Raw genomic sequence first — 24695 nt, 5'->3', positions numbered from 1 at the left:
CTATTATAGAAAGGATATTATTAAACTAGAAAGAGTGCAGAAGAGATTTACTAGGATGCTACCGGGACTTGATGGATTGAGTTATAAGGAGAAGCTGGATAGACTGGGACTTCTTTCTCTGAAGCGTAGGAGGCTGAGGGGTGATCTTACAGAGGTCTATAAAATAATGGGGAGCATAGATCAGCTAGATAGTCAATATCTTTTCCCAAAGATAGGGGAGTCTAAATCTAGAAGGCATAGGTTTAAGGTGAGAGGGGAGAGATACAAAAGTGTTCAGTGGGGCAATATTTTCACACAGAGGGTGGTGAGTGTCTGGAACAAGCTGCCAGAGGTAGTAGTAGAGGCGGGTACAATTTTGACTTTTAAAAAGCATTTAGATAGTTACATGGGTACAATGGGTATAGAGGGATATGGGCCAAATGCAGGCAATTGGGATTAGCTTAGGGGTTTTAAAAAAGAAAAGGGTGCATGGACAGGTTGGGCCGAAGGACCTGCTTCCATGCTGTAAACCTCTATGACTCTATTTACAGGATATGGGCATTTCTGGCTGGCTCAGCATTTATTGCCCATCCCTAGTTGCCCTTGAGAAGGTGGTGGTGAGCTGCCTTCATGGATCGCTGCAGTCCCTGATCTGTAGGCACACCCACCGTGCTGTTAGAGAGGGAATTCCAGGATTTTGACCCAGTGACAGTGAAGGAACGGCGATTTATTTCCAAGTCAGGATGGTGAGTGACCTGGACGGGAACTCCAGATGGTGGTGTTTCCAGGTATCTGCTGCCCTTGTCCTAGATGGAAGTAGTCATGGATTTGGAAGGAGCTGCCGAAGGAACCTTGGTGAGTTGGTGCACTGTGTGTTGCAGTGGCCATAGGCCAGAACATTCCGGCCGTGCAAGGCAGCAGGATCTTATGGTCCCACCGAGGGTGCACCTCCCCACCCCCAACCCCCCCCACCCCCCAGCTGGTTTCCAGGCTGCAAGGGCTGCATTCAACAGGAAACCCCATTGACAATGGCGGGAGGTGAAGATCTTGCTGCCAGCCAATGGCGAGGCACCTCCCGATGCCACGTGGTGGGGTTGCTCGGTTAGCCCCACCCACAGTGTATGGCTCGTCCAGTTCAGTTTCTGATCAATGGTAACCTCCAGGAGGTTGGTAGTGGGGTATTCAACGATGGTAATGCCATTGAATGTCATGGGGCGATGGTTAGATTCTCCCTTGTTCGGGATGACCATTGCCTGGCATTTGTGTGGCACATATTATTTGCCTCTTGTCAGTCCAAGCCTGGATATTGTCCACATCTTGTTGCATTTGGATATGAACTGTTTCAGTATCTGAGGAGTGGCGAATGGTGCTAAACATTGTGCAATCAGCGAACATCCCCACTTCTGACCTCATGATGATGGGATGCTCATTGAAGAAGCAGCTGAAGATGGTTGGGTCTGTTCAAGAGGTCTTTTGTTCCCAGTGCTATCAGCTTACTAAATAACATCATGTAAACTCAACCCACCGTCTTTATTTATTCAACTGCAGCGAGTGAATTAATGGCAGAGTGCAGTGTGTTATATTTGTATGTTGTGGAAGAATGTTATATATATACAAATGTAAGAATGTATGTATGCATGAAATGTCCATGGTTTTTAAATAATGACTGTATGATTATGTCATACTGGAGGTGAAGCCAAAGATAAATGTTCACCTTTGTGTGGACAATAAGTTCTATTGCACTCCATTCTATTCGAGGACACTCCCCTGATGTTTTGTATGGTTGAAGTATGACTTCTACCCACTTGTATTCTCGTTTCAAGATACAAAGGACAGCATTCCATTTTCAGTTATTTTCTGGATCTATTCATGATATTTTAATGATCTCATTCCAGCTTTTCACAATTTAGAAAGTGCCCTGTCCTATCAGTCTCAATCTAAATTTGATTACTTCACATTTCCTCACATTGGTTACGATGCTACATTTAGTGTCAGCAGCATTTGGACATGTTGCTTCCTATCCCATCAGATAAGTCATGAAGATTCATGGGGAATAGGAGGACCACAATAGTTGGGGAGGGGAGTAAGATGCGCTAAGTTATTTTTGCAGAGAACAAACCTGAACTCGATGGGCTGAAGGGCCTCTTTCTGTGCTGTAACCATTCAATTATTCTTTGAACACAGATCCTATTTCCTAACCAGGTGAATAATTTGTCTTCAGTTTCATGAGCTTCAACTTTAGCCAACGGTCTCTTATGAGGAACTTTGGCTGGAATTCTCTGATGTCTGAGGCCCTGCCACCGCTAATGAGACAGAGAATTAGGCGCTCAGCCAAATCTCCATTCACCGCAGCGAAAGCAGAGAATCCCCCCCACGGGCGAGGTCAGAGAACTCCAGCCTTTGTCACATGTCTTCTGGAAGTCCATATAAATGATATCCATTTACCATTGGAGTCCAGAAGAGACTTTTTGGCCCATCGAGTATGTACAATTTTCCAATTTAAAGCAGCAATTTCTATACCAACAGAATATTATAGGAAGATTATATTCAGGCCATCTGCAATGTTCTCAGCTAATTCCTTTAACCTCCTGGACAAAAACCATCTGGCTCTGGGGATTTGACACACTTCAGTACCATTAAGTTTTACTTACCATTATTTTGCTTACGTTAATTAGTGTGAGTTCCTGATTAGTTTCCTTGGAATACCCTGGAATGCTGACTTCTTCCATTATAAATATTGAAGCTAAGTAATGATTCAGTTCTTTTGCAGTTCCTTATTTTCATTGATAGCATCACAGTTAACAGTTTACAAGAAACTCATATTTTTCCTGACCACACTCTCTTTTCCTAAATTCAATTGTTAAAAAATGTGTTAATTTTGATATAATTTACAAGTTCTTTTCATACTCTCTTTTTGTAGTTTGAACTGTCCATTTTGTCATCCATACTCTGCTTTGTATTTTTCATCTTTGCCAGGATCTGTGCTATTTTTAGCATCTTCTATGCTTTTACTTATCATTTAACATATATCTTTCCTCCATAGTTCTTTACTGTCTTTCTTGGCAGGTAGTGTTTTTGCCTCTTCAGGATATAAACTGGTTCTGAATCTCAAATTATTTTTTCAATACCTCCCACTAATCTCCCGTCAATTTACTCAGTAACAGGTTTGCCCAGTTTACAGTGACAATCTGTGTCTCATTCTGGAGAAGTTAGCATGACATACATCTGGAATTTTAGGGCAGAATCCTGTGTCCTCCCCATGGCAAATCTGATAGTGTCGGGACATTTCATTGAGCAGGAAGGTGGCAGGTGAGAACACCGCCTCCATCCTAATTAAATCTCGGATGGGAATATCCATTGACAGCCTTACCGTTCTGCTGCCAATTAAGGGCCTTAATTGGGTAAATAATACCACTCCCACTACCACTGGTATTCACCCAGTGACAGGACTTTCAATTAAATCAGATTTTGTCCTAAATTTAATAAGGCATGCCTCCGTGAATTATCAATCACCTCCATTGATCTTTATCCAGTTATCTCCTCCCTCTAACACCTCAAGACTTGAGCTGTTTGTGACTGGAGAGGTTCAATGCCAAAGAAAATTGATCATTTAGAAAAAAGATGTCAAAAGCTTGTTCATTTCTTTTCATTGATGTCAGCATCTAGTAAACCAATGAGATCATTTCACCGAGCTGTCAATTTAATTTATTAAAGGAAAGAATCTTTAAGTCCTTAACTTTGAACACTGCACGACCGATGAAGTGAAATCTAACCAGAGTTGTAATATAGTCAAACATGGCAATAGGTTTACACATAGCAAGGGAGATTTCACAAGCAGCAAAGAGAAAAATGACTAGGTAATCTGATGTTAATTGAGGGATAATATTGACCAGGATGCATCAAAAATAGAAGGATATCCTGTTGTGCGGTGAAATACAATGAGGAGGAAACTGGTGGTGAGTGTCAGTGCCACAGCACACACCGGTTGGACTGAATATACTGCTTTTGTGCTGCACATTCTACATTCAAAACATAATATCCACGGTCCTATTGTGGTTCCCAAAGGGTGCGGCGCGCCACACTGGTGTTAAGTCTTAACACAAAGAGAGATGGCATGAGATCTGGAAACTTCTACAGGTTTCTATACATGAATGTTTAAATGTTTCTTTGATTGTCCTTGAATCTTCCCACCATCCTCTCTCGCCGCACCTTTGGGAACCACTGGGGGCGGAACAGCTACTGCTTTTCCTATTTTCTTATGGTTTTATGGTCTAATGAAACAGAAACCCCTCTGAAACTAGGGACACATGAACAGGAGAAATAAGGGACAGACAGGTTCAGGGGGCAGTATGGTGGCACAGTGGTTAGCACTGCTGCCTCACAGTTCCAGGGACCTGGGTTCGATTCCCAGCTTGGGTCAATGTCTGTGTGGAGTTTGCACATTCTCCCCGTGTCTGCGTGGGTTTCCTCCAGATGCACCGGTTTCCTCCCACAGTACAAAGATGTGCAGGTTAGGTCGATTGGCCATGCTAAATTGCCCCTTAGTGTCCCGGGATGTATATGTTAGAGGGATTGGTGCGGTAAATGTGTGGGATTGTTGTCGGTACAGACTCGATGGGCCAAATGGCCTCCTTCTGCACTGTAGGGATTCTATGAAGACTATATCGTGTCTGAGTGAGTCTTTCTAACAACTTCACAATCCTCTTGTCATGAATTTTTGTTCATGTATTTTTTTCTTCTTCATTTTCAGTAAAAAACCCGAGGAATCGCAAGCTCCTGATCACACTAATCATCATCCTTGTAGTTGTCGGAGTATTGGTGACAATAGCTGTAATACAGAACCTGGCACTCCCACAGAAACTGAAGGTAATTGCGAATAGTGTCAGGAGATTTCTAGTGGTCAGTCAGTGATGTGTTGCCCATCTCACCTCCCATCAAACTTAGGATCCTGTTTCCTAGGCAGGTTATTGTCCAGTCTTGGGATGTGGGTGCCACTGGCTGCAAGTCTGAGAGGGAACAGAGAGACTGGTGGGAGTTTAGAACTGAGTCTGAGAGGGAGCAGAGACATCAGTCAGAGTCCAGGAGGAAGCAGAGCGACAATAGAAAGAGTTTAAAGGTTCGGGGAATTAGCAGTGAGAGTTAGGGTTAGCGCAGCAGGCTGGGAAATTCACACCCTACTGCTACATTCAACAATTCTTCCTTCTTCATGTTATTTTTTTATCAGACAATTCTCCTGAATTGCTAATTTGTTCTAACAGTCATGTTCTCTCTTTGGGTTTGTCCATTGCCAAGTCCTCCTCAGCACCCTCAAACACCAGACAGTTTCTGCCTCTCTGCAAAATGCCAATTTCTCTAGCTCATTTCCACATGACCGGTAGCTCGATTATTCAGTTGGATCGTTAAAGAATTCCCAATCTGGCTGTGGTGAATAATGGCCTTGCTCTAATTGCTGCTTCAACAGCACAGTCTCTCTTGCAGTAGATGTTGTAACCGCCATGCAACCCGGAGCTGCTTCACTCAGAGACGAGCAGTTCTTTCACCAATCACAAAATTGATAGCATCCATTAGGTGGGATTTCCTCGGCTTTCCTCGACTTCCATAACCTCTGGTGCTGAGTTCCACTTGTGCTATTTCTATCAATCCTGTTTACCTTCAATTCACATCTTCATGCTCTAACTCCACTTCCTTCACTGCTTGTTGGTGAATATTGTAATATTTCTAATTGACTACTTCCCCCTTTTTCACAGCATTCCTTTCTCTCTGAGCTTTGATAGAGCTGGGCCACTTCTCATCAGACTGTGGGGAACACATTTTTACCACATTTTCAATTTGCTGTCGTCCTCGGTAAATTTATCCAGCTTTACACTTTTTTTTTCACTCTTCTTCTGCTGCGGCTTTTCTTACTTTCTGACAGATTACAGCTTTCTTGTTGCTTATAGTTCATTGCTAAAACTTTCATTACAGTACGAAGGCGTTCGATAAGGTCCCCCATGCAAGACTTCTTGAGAAAGTGAGAGGGCATGGGATCCAAGGGGCTGTTGCCTTGTGGATCCAGAACTGGCTTGCCTGCAGAAGGCAGAGAGTGGCTGTGGAGGGGTCTTTCTCTGCATGGAGGTCAGTGACCAGTGGAGTGCCCCAGGGATCTGTTCTGGGACCCTTGCTGTTTGTCATTTTCATAAATGACCTGGATGAGGAAGTGGAGGGATGGGTTGGTAAGTTTGCTGACGACACCAAGGTAGGTGGTGTTGTGGATAGTTTGGAGGGATGTCAGAAGTTGCAGCGAGACATAGATAGAATGCAAGACTGGGCGGAGAAGTGGCAGATGGACTTCAACCCGGATAAGTGTGTGGTGATCCATTTTGGCAGATCCAATGGGATGAAGCAGCAGTATAATATGAAGGGTACCATTCTTAGCAGTGTAGAGGATCAGAAGGACCTTGGGGTCCGGGTCCATAGGACTCTTAAATCGGCCTCGCAGGTGGAGGATGCGGTCAAGAAGGCGTACGGCGTACTGGCCTTCATTAATCGAGGGATTGAGTTTAGGAGTCGGGAGATAATGCTGCAGCTTTATAGGACCCTGGTTAGACCCCACTTGGAGTACTGCGCGCAGTTCTGGTCACCTCATTACAGGAAAGATGTTGAAGCCATTGAAAGGGTGCAGAGGAGATTTACAAGGATGTTGCCTGGATTGGGGGGCATGCCTTATGAGGATAGGTTGAGGGAGCTTGGTCTCTTCTCCCTGGAGAGACGAAGGATGAGAGGTGACCTGATAGAGGTTTACAAGATGTTGAGAGGTCTGGATAGGGTAGACTCTCGGAGGCTATTTCCAAGGGCTGAAATGGTTGCTACGAGAGGACACAGGTTTAAGGTGCTGGGGGGTAGGTACAGAGGAGATGTCAGGGGTAAGTTTTTCACTCAGGGTGGTGGGTGAGTGGAATCGGCTGACGTCGGTGGTGGTGGAGGCAAACTCGTTGGGATCTTTTAAGAGACTTCTGGATGAGTACATGGGATTTAATGGGATTGAGGGCTATAGATAGGCCTAGAGGTAGGGATATGATCAGCGCAACTTGTGGGCCGAAGGGCCTGTTTGTGCTGTGGCTTTCTATGTTCTATGTTCTATGAAAGAACGCAACTGAGTCTTGTTCCCTTCAGTTCTTCGTTTAGTCACTTATGGTCTCTTCCCCCCCCCCCCCCCCCCCCCCGGGTCTTCCCTCCCCCCCCCCCCCCAAAGTCTTTGCCCCCGCCCTCCCGGGTCTGCCCTCCTTCCCCCCACATGGGTTTCTCCCCCTCTCCTCCCCCCGCCCCCCCGGGTCTGCCCCCCCCCCCCCCCCGGATCTTCCCTTGCCCACCCCTCCCGGGATCTCTTCCCTCCCCCCCCGGGGTCTTCCCTTCCCCCCCCTAGGGTCTTCCTTTCCCCCCCCGGTCTTCCCTTTACCCCCCCCCCCCCCCCCCGGGGTCTTTTGGTGCCCTCCTTCTTGGCTCTTCCACCCCATTCTTGATCTCACACCCTCCGTGTTCCTCACCCTGCAAGGTGAGCAGGTCACAGCAGTGACAGAGGTTCCTATTTTATTTGTGTGATGGACTATCGGCTGCTTACACTGCAGGCAGCACGGTACTAGGCATGTTTCCCAGGCTTCGATTTCCCAGACCAAAAAACTCCTGGCAGCGCCACTCCTGTTCATGCTGTGGACAAGACAAGTGCCGAAAGTCAGTGACACTCATGAATGTGAGATCCTGAGCAAAGCAGTGCAGTGATGGGATTTTGTGTTCCTGCCATGGACTCTCTGGTTATTGAGCCTAATGAGTGATAGGGAATCTATTGCTGTTAGTGTTATAATGCAGTCCAATCATTGAGGAATAATGTCATGTCCTATTGCTTCTCCAACAGTACGGAATAGTGATTGATGCTGGCTCCTCTCACACTTCATTGTACATCTACCAATGGCCTGCTGAGAAGATGAATGATACTGGTCTCGTCAGAGAATTGACTTCCTGCAAAGTGAAAGGTATGAGATTCTCCTTTGAAAGGTTATTGATGGGTTACTCACCCTTAAAGCAAAGGACGACAGCAGAATAACCATCCCTGAGGTTGGAGAGGGTTGGGGTGGGGCTGCTGTCCACAAAGAGTTTAATACAGGGAGCAGAAAGAGGTTTATATCAGAGCGTCCAAATATCTGCATTTACATTGGGGCTGCCACAGTGCAGTCAGGAGCCCAATATGTCATTGGCTGTTGTAGCCCAGAATTCCCGAGGAGAAAGTGAGACGAGGTCCCTTCAGCATTCCGTGTGGATCAAAGATTGCTCCTTCCAGATTCTCAAGGAATCTTGTCGAGTAAACTTTCCCCAACTCCAGTCACCAGCCAGTGGTCAGCCGACCATCGCTATCCCTAAACAGCGATGTTCTTTGATCCCATTTCATTTCAAACATCATGGTGCACATGAATGTTGTGGCCGATGCCCTGACGAGCATTGACAATGCAGAGAAATGTGGAAAAGGCAGGTTCCCATCTGACCATTCCCCAAAGTGATTGTACAATTCTTGACTGCAATGATGTATCAGGGATACATTGGAGAGTTTGAGATTATTGATGACCACAGCGATGGGAAAATGGTTGTCAATCTCACGGGCAGACTGAACCAGTGCGGTGTCATTAGCCCCAGATTTGCTGCTGATGTAAAGGAGCTGGAAAGGTGGCAGAATGGCGCACTGGCTTCCTGTCTGTTTGGTGACCCCATTCTAAAGACCTCAGCTGCCATATGGGAGGGAAAATCCTCAGATTCTTTTTCTGAAACATAAAACCAGTCTATAATAAAACATTGCAACAAAACAAACTCATCCAGTTCACTCATATTCTTTAGGGAAGGAAATCTGCCGTCATTTGACTCTGTAAATAGACAATAAATGCTGGACCTTGACAGCAACATTCACACGCCAAGAACAAATATAAAAGTAGATGTTTCTTTGTCCCAGCAGGGTGGGAAGTGTTGATATCACTCTGACCAATCCATTGTATTTGCTGCCAGACTTCTATTTTCATTGGGCGGTTCCAGTTTGTCAACACCAACAGATTAATTATAATGAATGATCCGACTAGCTTAGGGGTTAAAAAAGGGCGGCATGGACAAATTGGGCCGAAGGGCCTGTTTCCATGTTGTAAACCTCTATGACTCTATGACTCTGAGATCCTGTGGCACAGTGGGTAGTGCCCACCTCTGGACCAGGAGCTTTGGGTTCAAGTCCAATGCCATGATTTGTTGGGCACAGAAGGAGCGTTCATAACACAGTTCAACAAACTGTTCATCAGCTGGGGAATCCCTCCACCGTTTCCCCCCACTATTCCCCAAATGAAAAACAGTGTGTGAAGATATGCTAAAAACAATTGCCTGAAAGCAAGAAATGGACAGCTGAATAGGAGAAAGATCACTGTGGGATTCAGGGTAGCAGTTTTATGCTCCCCATAAGTCTCCTGCCACCCAAATTTATTTAACCCATCTTGTTCCTGTCTCCCATTGCGTTTATCTCTCCCTAAATCTGTCTGTTAATCATCCCAACCCCTCCCTGTGGTAGTGAGTTCCACATTTGCACCACTCTCTGGGTAACAAAGTTACTTTCTACAAAGATGCAAGAAAGCAGACAAGATACCGAAAACTTCTAACAAAGTTACTCCCAGATTTCCGACTGGATTTATAAGTGACTATTTTATATTAATAGGCCACAGTTCTGTTCCCTCCCAAAGTGGAACATCTTCTCGATGGTTATCCTATTGAAACCCCCTCATCATTTTAAAGGCTTCTATTGAGTCTCCCCTCAATCACAGATTCTCTTGTATGTCCTGATAACTAACGTCGCTGATCCATTGAATTTAAAAAACTGCATTCATGATGCATAATATTAAAAATCACTGTCAGCTCACAAATGGAGGAACAAAGAACAATACAGCACAGGAACAGGCCCTTCGGCCCTCCAAGCCTGCGCCGCTCCCTGGTCCAAACTAGACTATTCTTTTGTATCCCTCCATTCCCACTCCGTTCATGTGGCTATCTAGATAAGTCTTAAACGTTCCCAGTGTGTCCGCCTCCACCACCTTGCCCGGCAGCGCATTCCAGGCCCCCACCACCCTCTGTGTAAAATACGTCCTTCTGATATCCGTGTTAAACCTCCCCCCCCCTCACCTTGAACCTATGACCCCTCGTGAACGTCACCACCGACCTGGGGAAAAGCTTCCCACTGTTCACCCTATCTATGCCTTTCATAATTTTACACACCTCTATTAGGTCGCCCCTCATCCTCCGTCTTTCCAGTGAGAACAACCCCAGTTTACCCAATCTCTCCTCATAGCTAAGCCCCTCCATACCAGGCAACATCCTGGTAAACCTCCTCTGTACTCTCTCCAAAGCCTCCACGTCCTTCTGGTAGTGTGGCGACCAGAACTGGGCACAGTATTCCAAATGCGGCCGAACCAACGTTCTATACAACTGCAACATCAGACCCCAACTTTTATACTCTATGCCACGTCCTATAAAGGCAAGCATGCCATATGCCTTCTTCACCACCTTCTCCACCTGTGACGTCACCTTCAAGGATCTGTGGACTTGCACACCCAGGTCTCTCTGCGTATCTACACACTTTATGGTTCTGCCATTTATCGTATAGCTCCCCCCTATGTTAGTTCTACCAAAATGCATCACTTCGCATTTATCAGGATTGAACTCCATCTGCCATTTCTTTGCCCAAATTTCCAGCCTATCTATGTCCTTCTGTAGCCTCTGACAATGTTCCTCACTATCTGCAAGTCCAGCCATTTTCGTGTCGTCCGCAAACTTACTGATCACCCCAGTTACACCTTCTTCCAGATCGTTTATATAAATCACAAACAGCAGAGGTCCCAATACAGAGCCCTGCGGAACACCACTAGTCACAGGCAGCCAGCCTGAAAAAGACCCTTCCACTACCACCCTCTGTCTTCTGTGACCAAGCCAGTTCTCCACCCATCTAGCCACCTCCCCCTTTATCCCATGAGATCCAACCTTTTTCACCAGCCTACCATGAGGGACTTTGTCAAACGCTTTACTGAAGTCCATATAGACGACAACCACGGAAGGACAATTGACTGGAGCCATTCCCCAGGATAGCGAGGGGGTGTCAGCGAGCCTTTGTGATCCAGTGATCCCCTGATCAAAGAGCATGTGTGTAGCTGTGGATAAGGACAGCTCTAATAATTGGCTCAGACTGACTGGATCTCTCGATTTTTGCTGGCTCGAGGTGAAATTTGCCCAGCACACAGATTGTATTCAGAGTTGGAATGGATGAAAATCTTTGAAGCGCATCCTTGTCCAGTCCTCCCTCTGAGACCAATGTAAACACACCTAGTCCTGAAACCATCATTCGTCCAGAATTAAGGAACCTCGAGGGGATGACTCCAGAGCCCGGCAGGATTGATATGGTGAACCTCTCCTTTCTCACTCCTGCTATTTCTTTCCCTCCTCTTTCTCTGTCGCACACCTCTCCCTCTATTTCTCCGTCTTTCTTTCTCTTTGTGTTTCTGCTTCTCTCCATCTCTCTCTCTTTTTGTCACCCTCACTCTCCCCTCAGCCCCTCACTCTCCCCTGCTCTGCACCTCGCCCTCCCCCTCCCCCTCCCCCTCCCCCTCGCCCTCCCCCTCCCCCTCGCCCTCGCCCTCGCCCTCCCCCTCGCCCTCCCCCTCGCCCTCCCCCTCGCCCTCCCCCTCGCCCTCCCCCTCGCCCTCCCCCTCCCCCTCCCCCTCCCCCTCGCCCTCGCCCTCGCCCTCGCCCTCGCCCTCGCCCTCCCCCTCGCCCTCCCCCTCCCCCTCCCCCTCCCCCTCCCCCTCGCCCTCCCCCTCCCCCTCCCCCTCCCCCTCCCCCTCCCCCTCGCCCTCCCCCTCCCCCTCGCCCTCCCCCTCCCCCTCGCCCTCGCCCTCGCCCTCGCCCTCCCCCTCGCCCTCCCCCTCGCCCTCCCCCTCGCCCTCCCCCTCGCCCTCCCCCTCGCCCTCGCCCTCCCCCTCGCCCTCCCCCTCGCCCTCCCCCTCCCCCTCCCCCTCCCCCTCGCCCTCGCCCTCGCCCTCCCCCTCGCCCTCCCCCTCGCCCTCCCCCTCGCCCTCCCCCTCGCCCTCCCCCTCGCCCTCCCCCTCGCCCTCCCCCTCGCCCTCCCCCTCGCCCTCCCCCTCGCCCTCCCCCTCGCCCTCCCCCTCGCCCTCCCCCTCGCCCTCGCCCTCGCCCTCGCCCTCGCCCTCGCCCTCCCCCTCGCCCTCCCCCTCGCCCTCCCCCTCGCCCTCCCCCTCGCCCTCCCCCTCGCCCTCCCCCTCGCCCTCCCCCTCGCCCTCCCCCTCGCCCTCCCCCTCGCCCTCCCCCTCGCCCTCGCCCTCGCCCTCCCCCTCGCCCTCCCCCTCCCCCTCGCCCTCCCCCTCGCCCTCCCCCTCGCCCTCCCCTCGCCCTCGCCCTCGCCCTCGCCCTCCCCCTCCCCCTCGCCCTCGCCCTCGCCCTCGCCCTCCCCCTCGCCCTCCCCCTCGCCCTCGCCCTCGCCCTCGCCCTCGTCCTCGCCCTCCCCCTCGCCCTCCCCCTCGCCCTCCCCTTCCCCCTCCCCCTCCCCCTCGCCCTCGCCCTCGCCCTCACCCTCCCCCTCGCCTTCCCCCTCGCCTTCCCCCTCGCCCTCCCCCTCGCCCTCCCCCTCGCCCTCCCCCTCGCCCTCCCCCTCGCCCTCCCCCTCGCCCTCCCCCTCGCCCTCCCCCTCGCCCTCCCCCTCGCCCTCCCCCTCGCCCTCCCCCTCGCCCTCCCCCTCGCCCTCCCCCTCGCCCTCCCCCTCGCCCTCCCCCTCGCCCTCCCCCTCGCCCTCCCCCTCGCCCTCCCCCTCGCCCTCCCCCTCCCCCTCGCCCTCGCCCTCGCCCTCGCCCTCGCCCTCCCCCTCGCCCTCCCCCTCCCCCTCGCCCTCCCCCTCCCCCTCGCCCTCGCCCTCGCCCTCGCCCTCGCCCTCGCCCTCGCCCTCGCCCTCGCCCTCGCCCTCGCCCTCGCCCTCGCCCTCCCCCTCGCCCTCGCCCTCCCCCTCGCCCTCGCCCTCCCCCTCCCCCTCCCCCTCCCCCTCGCCCTCGCCCTCGCCCTCGCCCACCCCCTCGCCCTCCCCCTCCCCCTCGCCCTCGCCCTCGCCCTCGCCCTCGCCCTCGCCCTCGCCCTCGCCCTCCCCCTCGCCCTCCCCCTCGCCCTCGCCCTCGCCCTCGCCCTCGCCCTCCCCTCCCCCTCCCCTCGCCCTCCCCCTCGCCCTCCCCCTCGCCCTCGCCCTCCCCCCCTCCCCCTCCCCCTCCCCTCCCCCTCCCCTCCCCCTCGCCCCTCGCCCTCGCCCTCGCCCACCCCCTCGCCCTCCCCCTCCCCCTCGCCCTCGCCCTCGCCCTCGCCCTCGCCCTCGCCCTCGCCCTCCCCTCCCCTCGCCCTCCCCTCGCCCTCGCCCTCGCCCTCCCCCTCGCCCTCGCCCTCCCCCTCGCCCTCGCCCTCCCCCTCGCCCTCCCCCTCGCCCTCCCCCTCGCCCTCCCCCTCGCCCTCCCCCTCGCCCTCCCCCTCGCCCTCCCCCTCGCCCTCCCCCTCGCCCTCCCCTCCCCTCCCCTCGCCCTCCCCCTCCCACTCGCCCTCGCCCTCGCCCTCGCCCTCGCCCTCCCCTCTCCCCTCGCCCTCCCCTCTCCCCTCGCTCTCCCCTCTCCCCCTCCCCTCCCCCTCGCCCTCCCCCTCCCTCCCCCTCGCCCACCCCCTCGCCCTCCCCCTCCCCCTCCCCCTCGCCCTCCCCTCGCCCTCGCCCATCCCCTCCCCTCTCCCCCTCGCCCTCCCCTCTCCCCCTCCCTCTCCCCTCTCCCCTCGCTCTCCCCTCTCCCCCTCGCTCTCCCTCTCCCCCTCGCTCTCCCCTCTCCCCCTCGCTCCCCCCCTCCCCCTCCCTCTCCCCTCTCCCCCTCCCCTCCCTCTCCCCCTCCCTCTCCCTCTCCCCCTCGCTCTCCCCTCCTCCTCCCTCTCCCCTCTCCCCCTCGCTCTCCCTCTCCCCCTCGCTCTCCCTCTCCCCTCGCTCTCCCCTCTCCCCCTCTCTCTCCCCTCTCCCCTCCCTCTCCCCTCTCCCCCTCCCTCTCCCCTCTGCCCCTCGCTCTCCCCTCTCCCCCTCCCTCTCCCCTCTCCCCCTCCCTCTCCCCTCTCCCCTCTCCTCTCCCCTCTCCCCCTCGCTCTCCCCTCTCCCCTCGCTCTCCCCTCTCCCCCTCGCTCTCCCCTCTCCCCCTCCCTCTTCCCCTCTCCCCCCTCGCTCTCCCTCCCTCCCCCTCGCTCTCCCCTCTCCCCCTCGCTCTCCCTCCCCTCCCCCTCCCCCTCGCCCTCGCCCTCGCCCTCCCCTCTCCCCCTCGCCCTCCCCCTCCCCCTCGCTCTCCCTCTCCCCCTCACTCTCCCCTCTCCCCCTCCCTCTCCCCTCTCCCCCTCGCTCTCCCCTCTCCCCCTCCCTCTCCCCTCTCCCCTTCGCTCTCCCCTCTCCCCTTCGCTCTCCCTCTCCCCCTCGCTCTCCCCCTCGCTCTCCCCTCTCCCCTCCCTCTCCCCTCTCCCCCTCCCCTCTCCCCTCCCCCTCCCTCTCCCCTCTCCCCCTCCCCTCTCCCCTCTCCCCCTCCCTCTCCCCTCTCCCCCTCCCTCTCCCCTTCCTCTCCCCTCTGCCCCTCGCTCTCCCTTCCTCTGCCCCTCGCTCTCTCCTCTGCCCCTCGCTCTCCCCTCGCTCTCCCCTCGCTCTCCCCTCGCTCTCCCCTCGCTCTCCCCTCGCTCTCCCCTCGCTCTCCCCTCGCTCTCCCCTCGTTCTCCCCTCGTTCTCCCCTCGCTCTCCCCTCGCTCTCCCCTCGCTCTCCCCTCGCTCTCCCCTCGCTCTCCCCTCGCTCTCCCCTCGCTCTCCCCTCGCTCTCCCCTCGCTCTCCCCTCGCTCTCCCCTCGCTCTCCCCTCGCTCTCCCCTCGCTCTCCCCTCGCTCTCCCCTCGCTCTCCCCTCGCTCTCCCCTCGCTCTCCCCTCGCTCTCCCCTCGCTCTCCCCTCGATCTCCCCTCGCTCTCCCCCTCGCTCTCCCCCTCGCTCCCCCTCTCCCCTCGCTCTCCCTCTCCCCCTCCCTCTCCCCTCTCCCCCTCCCTCTCCCCTCTCCCCCTCGCTCTCCCCTCTCCCCCTCCCTCTCCCCTCTCCCCCTCCCTCTCCCCCTCCCTCTCCCCTCTCCCCCTCTCCCTCCCTCTCCCCTCTCCCCCTCCCTCTCCCCTCTCCCCCTCCCTCTCCCCTCTCCCCCTCCCTCTCCCCTCTCCCCCTCCCTCTCCCCTCTCCCCCTCCCTCTCCCCCTCCCTCTACCCTCTCCCCCTCCCTCTCCCCTCTCCCCCTCCCCCTCCCCTCTCCCCTCCCTCTCCCCTCCTCTGCCCCTCGCTCTCCCTTCCTCTCCCCCTCGCTCTCCCCCTCGCTCTCCCCTCGCTCTCCCCTCGCTCTCCCCTCGCTCTCCCCCTCGCTCTCCCCTCGCTCTCCCCTCGCTCTCCCCTCGCTCTCCCCTCGCTCTCCCCTCGCTCTCCCCTCGCTCTCCCCTCGCTCTCCCCTCGCTCTCCCCTCGCTCTCCCCTCGCTCTCCCTCGATCTCCCCTCGATCTCCCCTCCTCTGCCCCTCGCTCTCCCCTCGCTCTCCCCTCGCTCTCCCCTCGCTCTCCCCTCGCTCTCCCCTCGCTCTCCCCTCGTTCTCCCCTCGCTCCCCCTCGTTCTCCCCTCGTTCTCCCCTCGTTCTCCCCTCGTTCTCCCCTCGCTCTCCCCTCGCTCTCCCCTCGCTCTCCCCTCGCTCTCCCTCGCTCTCCCCTCGCTCTCCCCTCGCTCTCCCCTCGCTCTCCCCTCGCTCTCCCCTCGCTCTCCCCTCGCTCTCCCCTTGCTCTCCCCCTCGCTCCCCCCTCTCCCCCTCGCTCTCCCCTCTCCCCCTCCCTCTCCCCTCTCCCCCCTCCCTCTCCCCTCTCCCCCTCGCTCTCCCCTCTCCCCCTCCCTCTCCCTCCTCCCCCTCCCTCTCCCCTCCCTCTCCCTCTCCCCCTCCCTCTCCCCTCTCCCCCTCCCTCTCCCCTCTCCCCTCTCTCTCCTCTCTCCCCCCTCCCCCTCCCCCTCCCCTCTCCCCCTCTCCCCTCTCCCCCTCCCTCTCCCCCTCCCTCTACCCTCTCCCCCTCCCTCTCCCTCTCCCCCTCCCCCTCCCCTCTCCCCTCCCTCTCCCCTCCTCTGCCCCTCGCTCTCCCTTCCTCTCCCCCTCGCTCTCCCCTCGCTCTCCCCTCGCTCTCCCTCGCTCTCCCCTCGCTCTCCCCTCGCTCTCCCCTCGCTCTCCCCTCGCTCTCCCCTCGCTCTCCCCTCGCTCTCCCCTCGCTCTCCCCTCGCTCTCCCCTCGCTCTCCCCTCGCTCTCCCCTCGCTTCCCTCGCTCTCCCTCGCTCTCCCCTCGCTCTCCCCTCGCTCTCCCCTCGCTCTCCCCTCGCTCTCCCCTCGATCTCCCCTCGATCTCCCCTCGATCTCCCCTCGATCTCCCTCCTCTGCCCCTCGCTCTCCCCTCCTCTGCCCCTCGCTCTCCCCTCCTCTGCCCCTCGCTCTCCCCTCCTCTGCCCCTCGCTCTCCCCTCCTCTGCCCCTCGCTCTCCCCTCCTCTCCCCCTCGCTCTCCCCCTCGCTCTCCCCCTCGCTCTCCCCCTCGCTCTCCCCCTCGCTCTCCCCCTCGCTCTCCCCCTCGCTCTCCCCCTCGCTCTCCCCCTCGCTCTCCCCCTCGCTCTCCCCCTCGCTCTCCCCTCGCTCTCCCCTCGCTCTCCCCCTCGCTCTCCCTTCGCTCTCCCCTCGCTCTCCCCTCGCTCTCCCCTCGCTCTCCCCTCGCTCTCCCCCTCGCTCTCCCCCTCGCTCTCCCCTCCTCTGCCCCTCGCTCTCCCCCTCCTCTGCCCCTCGCTCTCCCCTCCTCTGCCCCTCGCTCTCCCCTCCTCTGCCCCTCGCTCTCCCCTCCTCTGCCCCTTGCTCTCCCCTCCTCTGCCCCTCCCTCTCCCCTCTCCCCCTCTCTCCCTCCCTCTCCCTCTCCCTCTCCCTCTCCCCCTCTCTCCCCCTCCGCTCTCCCCTCTCCCCTCCCTCTCCCCTCTCCCCCTCCCTCTCCCCTCTCCCCCTCGCTCTCCCCCTCGCTCTCCCCCTCGCTCTCCCCTCGCTCTCCCCCTCGCTCTCCCCCTCGCTCTCCCCCTCGCTCTCCCCCTCGCTCTCCCCCTCGCTCTCCCCCTCGCTCTCCCCCTCGCTCTCCCCCTCGCTCTCCCCCTCGCTCTCCCCCTCGCTCTCCCCCTCGCTCTCCCCCCTCGCTCTCCCCTCGCTCTCCCCTCGCTCTCCCCTCTCCCCCTCGCTCTCCCCTCTCCCCCTCGCTCTCCCCTCTCCCCCTCCCTCTCCCCTCTCCCCCTCCCCCTCCCTCTCCCCTCGCCCTCCCCTCTCCCCTCTCCCCCTCCCTCTCCCCTCTCCCCCTCCCTCTCCCCTCTCCCCCTCCCTCTCCCCCTCCCTCTCCCCTCTCCCCCTCGCTCTCCCTTCCTCTGCCCCTCGCTCTCTCCTCTCCCCCTCGCTCTCCCCTCGCTCTCCCCTCGCTCTCCCCTCGCTCTCCTCTCGCTCTCCCCTCGCTCTCCCCTCGCTCTCCCCTCGCTCTCCCCTCGCTCTCCCCTCGCTCTCCCCTCGCTCTCCCCCTCGCTCTCCCCTCGCTCTCCCCTCGCTCTTCCCTCGCTCTCCCCTCGCTCTCCCTCGCTCTCCCCTCGCTCTCCCCTCGCTCTCCCCTCGCTCTCCCCTCGCTCTCCCCTCGCTCTCCCCTCGCTCTCCCCTCGCTCTCCCCTCGCTCTCCCCTCGCTCTCCCCTCGCTCCCCCTCGCTCTCCCCTCGCTCTCCCCCTCGCTCTCCCCTCTCCCCCTCGCTCTCCCCTCTCCCCCTCCCTCTCCCCTCTCCCCCTCGCTCTCCCCTCTCCCCCTCCCTCTCCCCTCTCCCCTCTCCCCTTCCCTCTCCCCTCCCTCTCCCCTCTCCCCCTCCCTCTCCCCTCTCCCCCTCCCTCTCCCCTCTCCCCCTCCCTCTCCCCTCTCCCCCTCCCTCTCCCCTCTCCCCCTCCCTCTCCCCCTCCCTCTACCCTCTCCCCCTCCCTCTCCCCTCTCCCCCTCCCCCTCCCCTCTCCCCCTCCCTCTCCCCTCCTCTGCCCCTCGCTCTCCCTTCCTCTCCCCCTCGCTCTCCCCTCGCTCTCCCCTCGCTCTCCCCTCGCTCTCCCCTCGCTCTCCCCTCGCTCTCCCCTCGCTCTCCCCTCGCTCTCCCTCGCTCTCCCCTCGCTCTCCCCTCGCTCTCCCCTCGCTCTCCCCTCGCTCTCCCCTCGCTCTCCCTCGCTCTCCCCTCGCTCTCCCCTCGCTCTCCCTCGCTCTCCCCTCGCTCTCCCCTCGCTCTCCCCTCGCTCTCCCCTCGCTCTCCCCTCGCTCTCCCCTCGCTCTCCCCTCGCTCTCCCCTCGCTCTCCCCTCGCTCTCCCCTCGATCTCCCCTCGATCTCCTGATCTCCCTCGATCTCCCCTCCTCTGCCCCTCGATCTCCCCTCCTCTGCCCCTCGCTCTCCCCTCCTCTGCCCCTCGCTCTCCCCTCCTCTGCCCCTCGCTCTCCCCTCCTCTGCCCCTTGCTCTCCCCTCCTCTGCCCCTCCCTCTCCCCTCTCCCCCTCGCTCTCCCCTCTCCCCCTCCCTCTCCCCTCTCCCCCTCGCTCTCCCCTCTCCCCCTCGCTCTCCCCTCTCCCCCTCGCTCTCCCTCTCCCCCTCGCTCTCCCCCTCGCTCTCCCCCTCGCTCTCCCCCTCGCTCTCCCCCTCGCTCTCCCCCTCGCTCTCCCCCTCGCTCTCCCCTCGCTCTCCCCCTCGCTCTCCCCCTCGCTCTCCCCTCGCTCTCCCCCTCGCTCTCCCCCTCGCTCTCCCCCTCGCTCTCCCCCTCGCTCTCCCCCTCGCTCTCCCCCCTCGCTCTCCCCTCGCTCTCCCCCTCGCTCTCCCCCTCGCTCTCCCCCTCGCTCTCCCCCTCGCTCTCCCCCTCGCTCTCCCCCTCGCTCTCCCCCTCGCTCTCCCCCCTCGCTCTCCCCCTCGCTCTCCCCCCTCGCTCTCCCCCTCGCTCTCCCCCTCGCTCTCCCCCTCGCTCTCCCCCTCGCTCTCCCCCCTCGCTCTCCCCCTCGCTCTCCCCCTCGCTCTCCCCCTCGCTCTCCCCCTCGCTCTCCCCTCGCTCTCCCCTCGCTCTCCCCCTCGCTCTCCCCCTCGCTCTCCCCCTCGCTCTCCCCTCGCTCTCCCCCTCGCTCTCCCCCTCGCTCTCCCCCTCGCTCTCCCCCTCGCTCTCCCCCTCGCTCTCCCCCTCGCTCTCCCCCTCGCTCTCCCCCGCTCTCCCCCTCGCTCTCCCCCTCGCTCTCCCCCCTCGCTCTCCCCCTCGCTCTCCCCCTCGCTCTCCCCCTCGCTCTCCCCCTCGCTCTCCCCCTCGCTCTCCCCCTCGCTCTCCCCCTCGCTCTCCCCCTCGCTCTCCCCCTCGCTCTCCCCCTCGCTCTCCCCCTCGCTCTCCCCCTCGCTCTCCCCTCGCTCTCCCCCTCGCTCTCCCCTCGCTCTCCCTCGCTCTCCCCTCGCTCTCCCCTCTCCCCCTCGCTCTCCCCCTCTCCCCCTCGCTCTCCCCTCTCCCCCTCGCTCTCCCCTCTCCCCCTCGCTCTCCCCTCTCCCCCTCGCTCTCCCTCTCCCCCTCGCTCTCCCCTCTCCCCCTCGCTCTCCCCTCTCCCCTCGCTCTCCCCTCTCCCCTCGCTCTCCCCTCTCCCCCCTCGCTCTCCCCTCTTCCCCCTCGCTCTCCCCTCGCCCTCCCCTCTCCCCCTCGCCCCTCCCCTCTCCCCCTCGCTCTCCCCTCTCCCCCTCGCTCTCCCCTCTCCCCTCGCTCTCCCCTCCCCCTCCCTCTCCCCTCTCCCCCTCCCCTCTCCCCTCTCCCTCTCCCCCTCCCTCTCCCCTCCCCCCTCCCTCTCCCCTCTCCCCTCTCCCCTCCCTCTCCCCTCTCCCCCTCCCTCTCCCCCTCCCCCTCCCTCTCCCCCTCCCTCTCCCCTCTCCCCCTCGCTCTCCCCTCTCCCCCTCGCTCTCCCCTCTCCCCCTCGCTCTCCCCTCTCCCCCTCGCTCTCCCCTCTCCCCCTCGCTCTCCCTCTCCCCCTCGCTCTCCCCTCTCCCCCTCGCTCTCCCCTCTCCCCCTCGCTCTCCCCTCTCCCCCTCGCTCTCCCCTCTCCCCTCGCTCTCCCCTCTCCCCCTCGCTCTCCCCTCTCCCCCTCGCTCTCCCCTCTCCCCTCGCTCTCCCCTCTCCCCCTCGCTCTCCCTCTCCCCCTCGCTCTCCCCTCTCCCCCTCGCTCTCCCCTTCTCCCCCTCCCTCCTCCCCTCTCCCCTTCCCTCTCCCCTCTCCCCCTCCCTCTCCCCCTCCCTCTCCCCTCTCCCCTCTGCCCCTCGCTCTCCCCTCCTCTGCCCCTCGCTCTCCCCTCTCCCCCTCGCTCTCCCCTCTCCCCCTCGCTCTCCCCTCTCCCCCTCCCTCTCCCCTTCCCTCTCCCCTCTCCCCCTCCCTCTCCCCCTCCCTCTCCCCCTCCCTCTCCCCTCTCCCCCTCTCCCCCTCGCTCTCCCCTCTCCCCTCGCTCTCCCATCCTCTCCACCTCGCTCTCCCCTCTCCCCCTCGCTCTCCCCTCTCCCCCTCGCTCTCCCCTCTCCCCCTCGATCTCCCCCTCGATCTCCCCCTCGCTCTCCCCCTCGCTCTCCCCCTCGCTCTCCCCCTCGCTCTCCCCCTCGCTCTCCCCCTCGCTCTCCCCCTCGCTCTCCCCCTCGCTCTCCCCCTCGCTCTCCCCTCGCTCTCCCCCTCGCTCTCCCCTCGCTCTCCCCCTCGCTCTCCCCCTCGCTCTCCCCCTCGCTCTCCCCCTCGCTCTCCCCCTCGCTCTCCCCCTCGCTCTCCCCCTCGTTCTCCCCCTCGTTCTCCCCCTCGTTCTCCCCTCGTTCTCCCCTCGTTCTCCCCTCGTTCTCCCCCTCGTTCTCCCCTCGTTCTCCCCTCGTTCTCCCCTCGTTCTCCCCTCGTTCTCCCCTCGCTCTCCCCTCGCTCTCCCCTCGCTCTCCCCTCGCTCTCCCCTCGCTCTCCCCTCGCTCTCCCCTCGCTCTCCCTCGCTCTCCCCTCGCTCTCCCCTCGCTCTCCCCTCGCTCTCCCCTCGCTCTCCCCTCGCTCTCCCCTCGCTCTCCCTCGCTCTCCCCTCGCTCTCCCCTCGCTCTCCCCTCGCTCTCCCCTCGCTCTCCCCTCGCTCTCCCCTCGCTCTCCCCTCGCTCTCCCCTCGCTCTCCCCTCGCTCTCCCCTCGCCCCTCCCCTCGCCCTCCCCTCGCCCTCCCTCCGCCCTCCCCTCGCCCTCCCCTCGCCCTCCCCTCGCCCTCCCTCGCCCTCCCTCGCCCTCCCCTCGCCCTCCCCTCGCCCTCCCCTCGCCCTCCCCTCGCCCTCCCCTCGCCCTCCCCTCGCCCTCCCCTCGCCCTCCCCTCGCCCTCCCCTCGCCCTCCCCTCGCCCTCCCCTCGCCCTCCCCTCGCCCTCCCCTCGCCCTCCCCTCGCCCTCCCCTCGCCCTCCCCTCGCTCTCCCCTCCTCTGCCCTCACTCTCCCTTTCCTGTCCCCTCTCTTTGATTCCTCTCTCTCCCTGTGCTTCATTCTCTCCTTCTCTCACTCTTTCTCTCTCCATCTGACTCCCTTTCCCTGTCACGTTAAAAACTTTTCAAGATCTACAGGTTATTAACAGAATCACAGGAATATTATTGGGTTGAATGTCTGTACTCTGCCCCCTAAAGGAAAGTTGTGTCTTTACCGAGTTTATTTTTCCTCCCTCACAGGTCCTGGTATTTCCAGCTATTGGATGGATGTTAAAAAGGCTGGCCTCTCTCTGAGAGATTGTCTGAATGATGCGAAAGGGAAACTCCCAGTGAAGCAGCATCATGAGACCCCAGTCTACCTGGGAGCTACAGCCGGCATGCGTTTACTCAGGTGAGAGCCTTCATCCAACTCCTAAATCCTGTGTTCCTCTGTGACGAATCCTTCATACTCTCTCCCATCTCTGAACTCCTGTCTCCTATTCCAAACCGCCTGAGACTGGCATTCTTTTATTTATTAAATTCATGAGATTGACTTTAACTTTAAATAAAAATGAGATCATGAACCGTGTAATGAAGACACAGGGGGTTCAGACACTCCCTCATCAGCAAGGAGTCGCTGATTACAGATAAAATGAGGGAGCCAGTCAGCTACAGCTTGGCTGGAGAGCGAGAGTGGGGAGAATGGTTACCCTCACTGCAGCAGCAAGTGTCGCAGGTAAGGAAATGAGAAGACACCAGGACCAGCTGAGATGCATCCAAATACAGTGAAGGAAATGAGAATGGAAATTGTAGAGGCACTGGCCATAATCTTCCAATTTTCTCTTGGCTCAGGGGAGGTGCCAAGACTGGAGAATTGCAAATGTTATGCTATAACCTTTGATGTGGCACCTTATCAAATGCCTTCTGGAAATCTGAGTACAGTACATCCACCGGTTCCCCTTTATCCACAGCACTTGCGACTCATTCAAAGAACTTCAATAAATTGGATTTCCCTTTCATAGACAAGTTGGTGGAGTGGCAGATAGGTGGCAGATGGTGTTCAATGCGGAGAAGTGTGAGGTGATGCGTTTTGGTACGAAGAACATGGAGAGACAATATGAAGTTAGGGGTAAAATTCTACAAGGGGGCAGGAGCAGAGGGAGGTGGAGAGAGCAGTAAATAAAGCATATAATATTCTGGTCCTTATTAATAGGGGCATTGAGTATCAGAGCGAGGACAACTCATGGCGTCTGTAAACAGAAAGGTGTTTTTGTTCCAATCCTCTATGAATAACTGGCACAGCAAACTGGAGCTCAGATGAAAATAAATAAATAAAAGCAAATTACTGCGGATGCTGGAATCTGAAACCAAAAGAGAAAATGCTGGAAGATCTCAGCGGGTCTGGCAGCATCTGTAAGGAGAGAAAAGAGCTGACGTTCCGAGTCCAGATGATCCTTTGTCAAAGCTGAGGTTAGTTTGTTTTTACAAGCATACGCACGAGGGTTTCACAATGTCTGCACCATTTCATTGACACAATAGCAGGGGATAAGGAAAAGGAAGCGGGTTCAGGGTATGGCCACAATAAAAATACAGGTTAGGGTTTTCCATGTGTCCAGAATCAGAAATCTAATGGAAGGTTTTTTCTGAGGGAAGTGACTGATTGGAGAGTGATCCGTCTTTCCGCAGTGGAACTTCCTCAATCACAGACGGCCAATGGAATGAGTTACTCTGGAGACACGAGTTCCAAGCTTCCGGCACTTGGCAGGTTTGATGAGTAAGAAGTTTAACAACACCAGGTTAAAGTCCAACAGGTTTATTTGGTAGCAAAAGCCACACGGTTTGATGAGGGCCAGAGTTCTTCCTGCTGCCACCTGCTTGACGGCAGACAGCACAGGCTGTTGTCCTGCTCTCATTGGAGGTCAAACAGTCACTGCCAATAAGGTCCAAGGACTGTATAATTAAAAGAAGTCAGCCAGCCCAAGTCTCGGTCTTGTGACACTAGTTTCGGTATGTTAAACAAGGTTCTCTTGTTGAAACCATTTTGTTAGAACAGTTAATGTGGGCAGCACGGTGGCACAGTGGTTAGCACTGTTGCCTCACAGTGCCAGGGACCCGGGGCAGCACGGTGGCACAGTGGGTTAGCACTGTTGCCTCACAGTGCCAGGGACCCGGGGCAGCACGGTGACACAGTGGTTAGCACTGCTGCCTCACAGCGCCAGGGACCCGGGGCAGCACGGTGGCACAGTGGTTAGCACTGTTGCCTCACAGTGCCAGGGACCCGGGGCAGCACGGTGACACAGTGGTTAGCACTGTTGCCTCACAGTGCCAGGGACCCGGGGCAGCACGGTGGCACAGTGGGTTAGCACTGTTGCCTCACAGTGCCAGGGACCCGGGGCAGCACGGTGGCACAGTGGGTTAGCACTGCTGCCTCACAGCGCCAGGGACCCGGGGCAGCATGATGACACAGTGGGTTAGCACTGCTGCCTCACAGTGCCAGGGACCCGGGGCAGCACGGTGGCACAGTGGGTTAGCACTGCTGCCTCACAGCGCCAGGGACCCGGGGCAGCACGGTGGCACAGTGGTTAGCACTGTTGCCTCACAGTGCCAGGGACCCGGGGCAGCACGGTGACACAGTGGTTAGCACTGTTGCCTCACAGTGCCAGGGACCCGGGGCAGCACGGTGACACAGTGGTTAGCACTGTTGCCTCACAGTGCCAGGGACCCGGGGCAGCACGGTGGCACAGTGGTTAGCACTGTTGCCTCACAGTGCCAGGGACCTGGGTTCAATTTTGGCCTCGGGTGGAGTTTGCATGTTCTCCCCGTGCCTGCGTGGGTTTCCTCCGAGTGCTCCGGTTTCCCGCCACTGTCCAAAGAATGTACGGGTTAGGTTGATTGGCCGTGCTAAATTGCCCCTTAGTATCGGGGATTAGAAGGATAAATACATGGGGTTACGGGGATAGGGCTTGGGTGGAATTGTGCTCAATGCAGACTTGATGGGCCAAATAAGACCATAAGACCATAAGACATAGGAGCGGAAGTAAGGCCATTCGGCCCATCGAGTCCACTCCACCATTCAATCATGGTTGATTTCAACTCCATTTACCCGCTCTCTCCCCATAGC

The 24695-nt window shown here is 58.4% G+C and overlaps 1 protein-coding gene across 4 annotated transcripts in view; it reads left to right on the top strand.

Annotated features, from left to right (window-relative positions):
* entpd1 (ectonucleoside triphosphate diphosphohydrolase 1) overlaps positions 1-24695 on the top strand; it is a 189316-nt gene that overhangs the window by 92206 nt on the left and 72415 nt on the right. For all 4 annotated transcript variants that reach the window (XM_078222976.1, XM_078222975.1, XM_078222977.1 and 1 more), the window contains exons 2-4: positions 4730-4845; positions 7868-7985; positions 21836-21986. In XM_078222976.1, coding sequence (XP_078079102.1) covers positions 4730-4845; positions 7868-7985; positions 21836-21986 — 385 coding nt within the window. The remainder of the gene's footprint in view (positions 1-4729; positions 4846-7867; positions 7986-21835; positions 21987-24695) is intronic.

This window comes from Mustelus asterias, chromosome 11 (assembly GCF_964213995.1).
Source record: "Mustelus asterias chromosome 11, sMusAst1.hap1.1, whole genome shotgun sequence".
NCBI classification, from domain to species: domain Eukaryota; kingdom Metazoa; phylum Chordata; class Chondrichthyes; order Carcharhiniformes; family Triakidae; genus Mustelus; species Mustelus asterias.
Note: the sequence above shows the minus strand (reverse complement) of the source record. Positions and strands in the feature narration are given on the sequence as shown.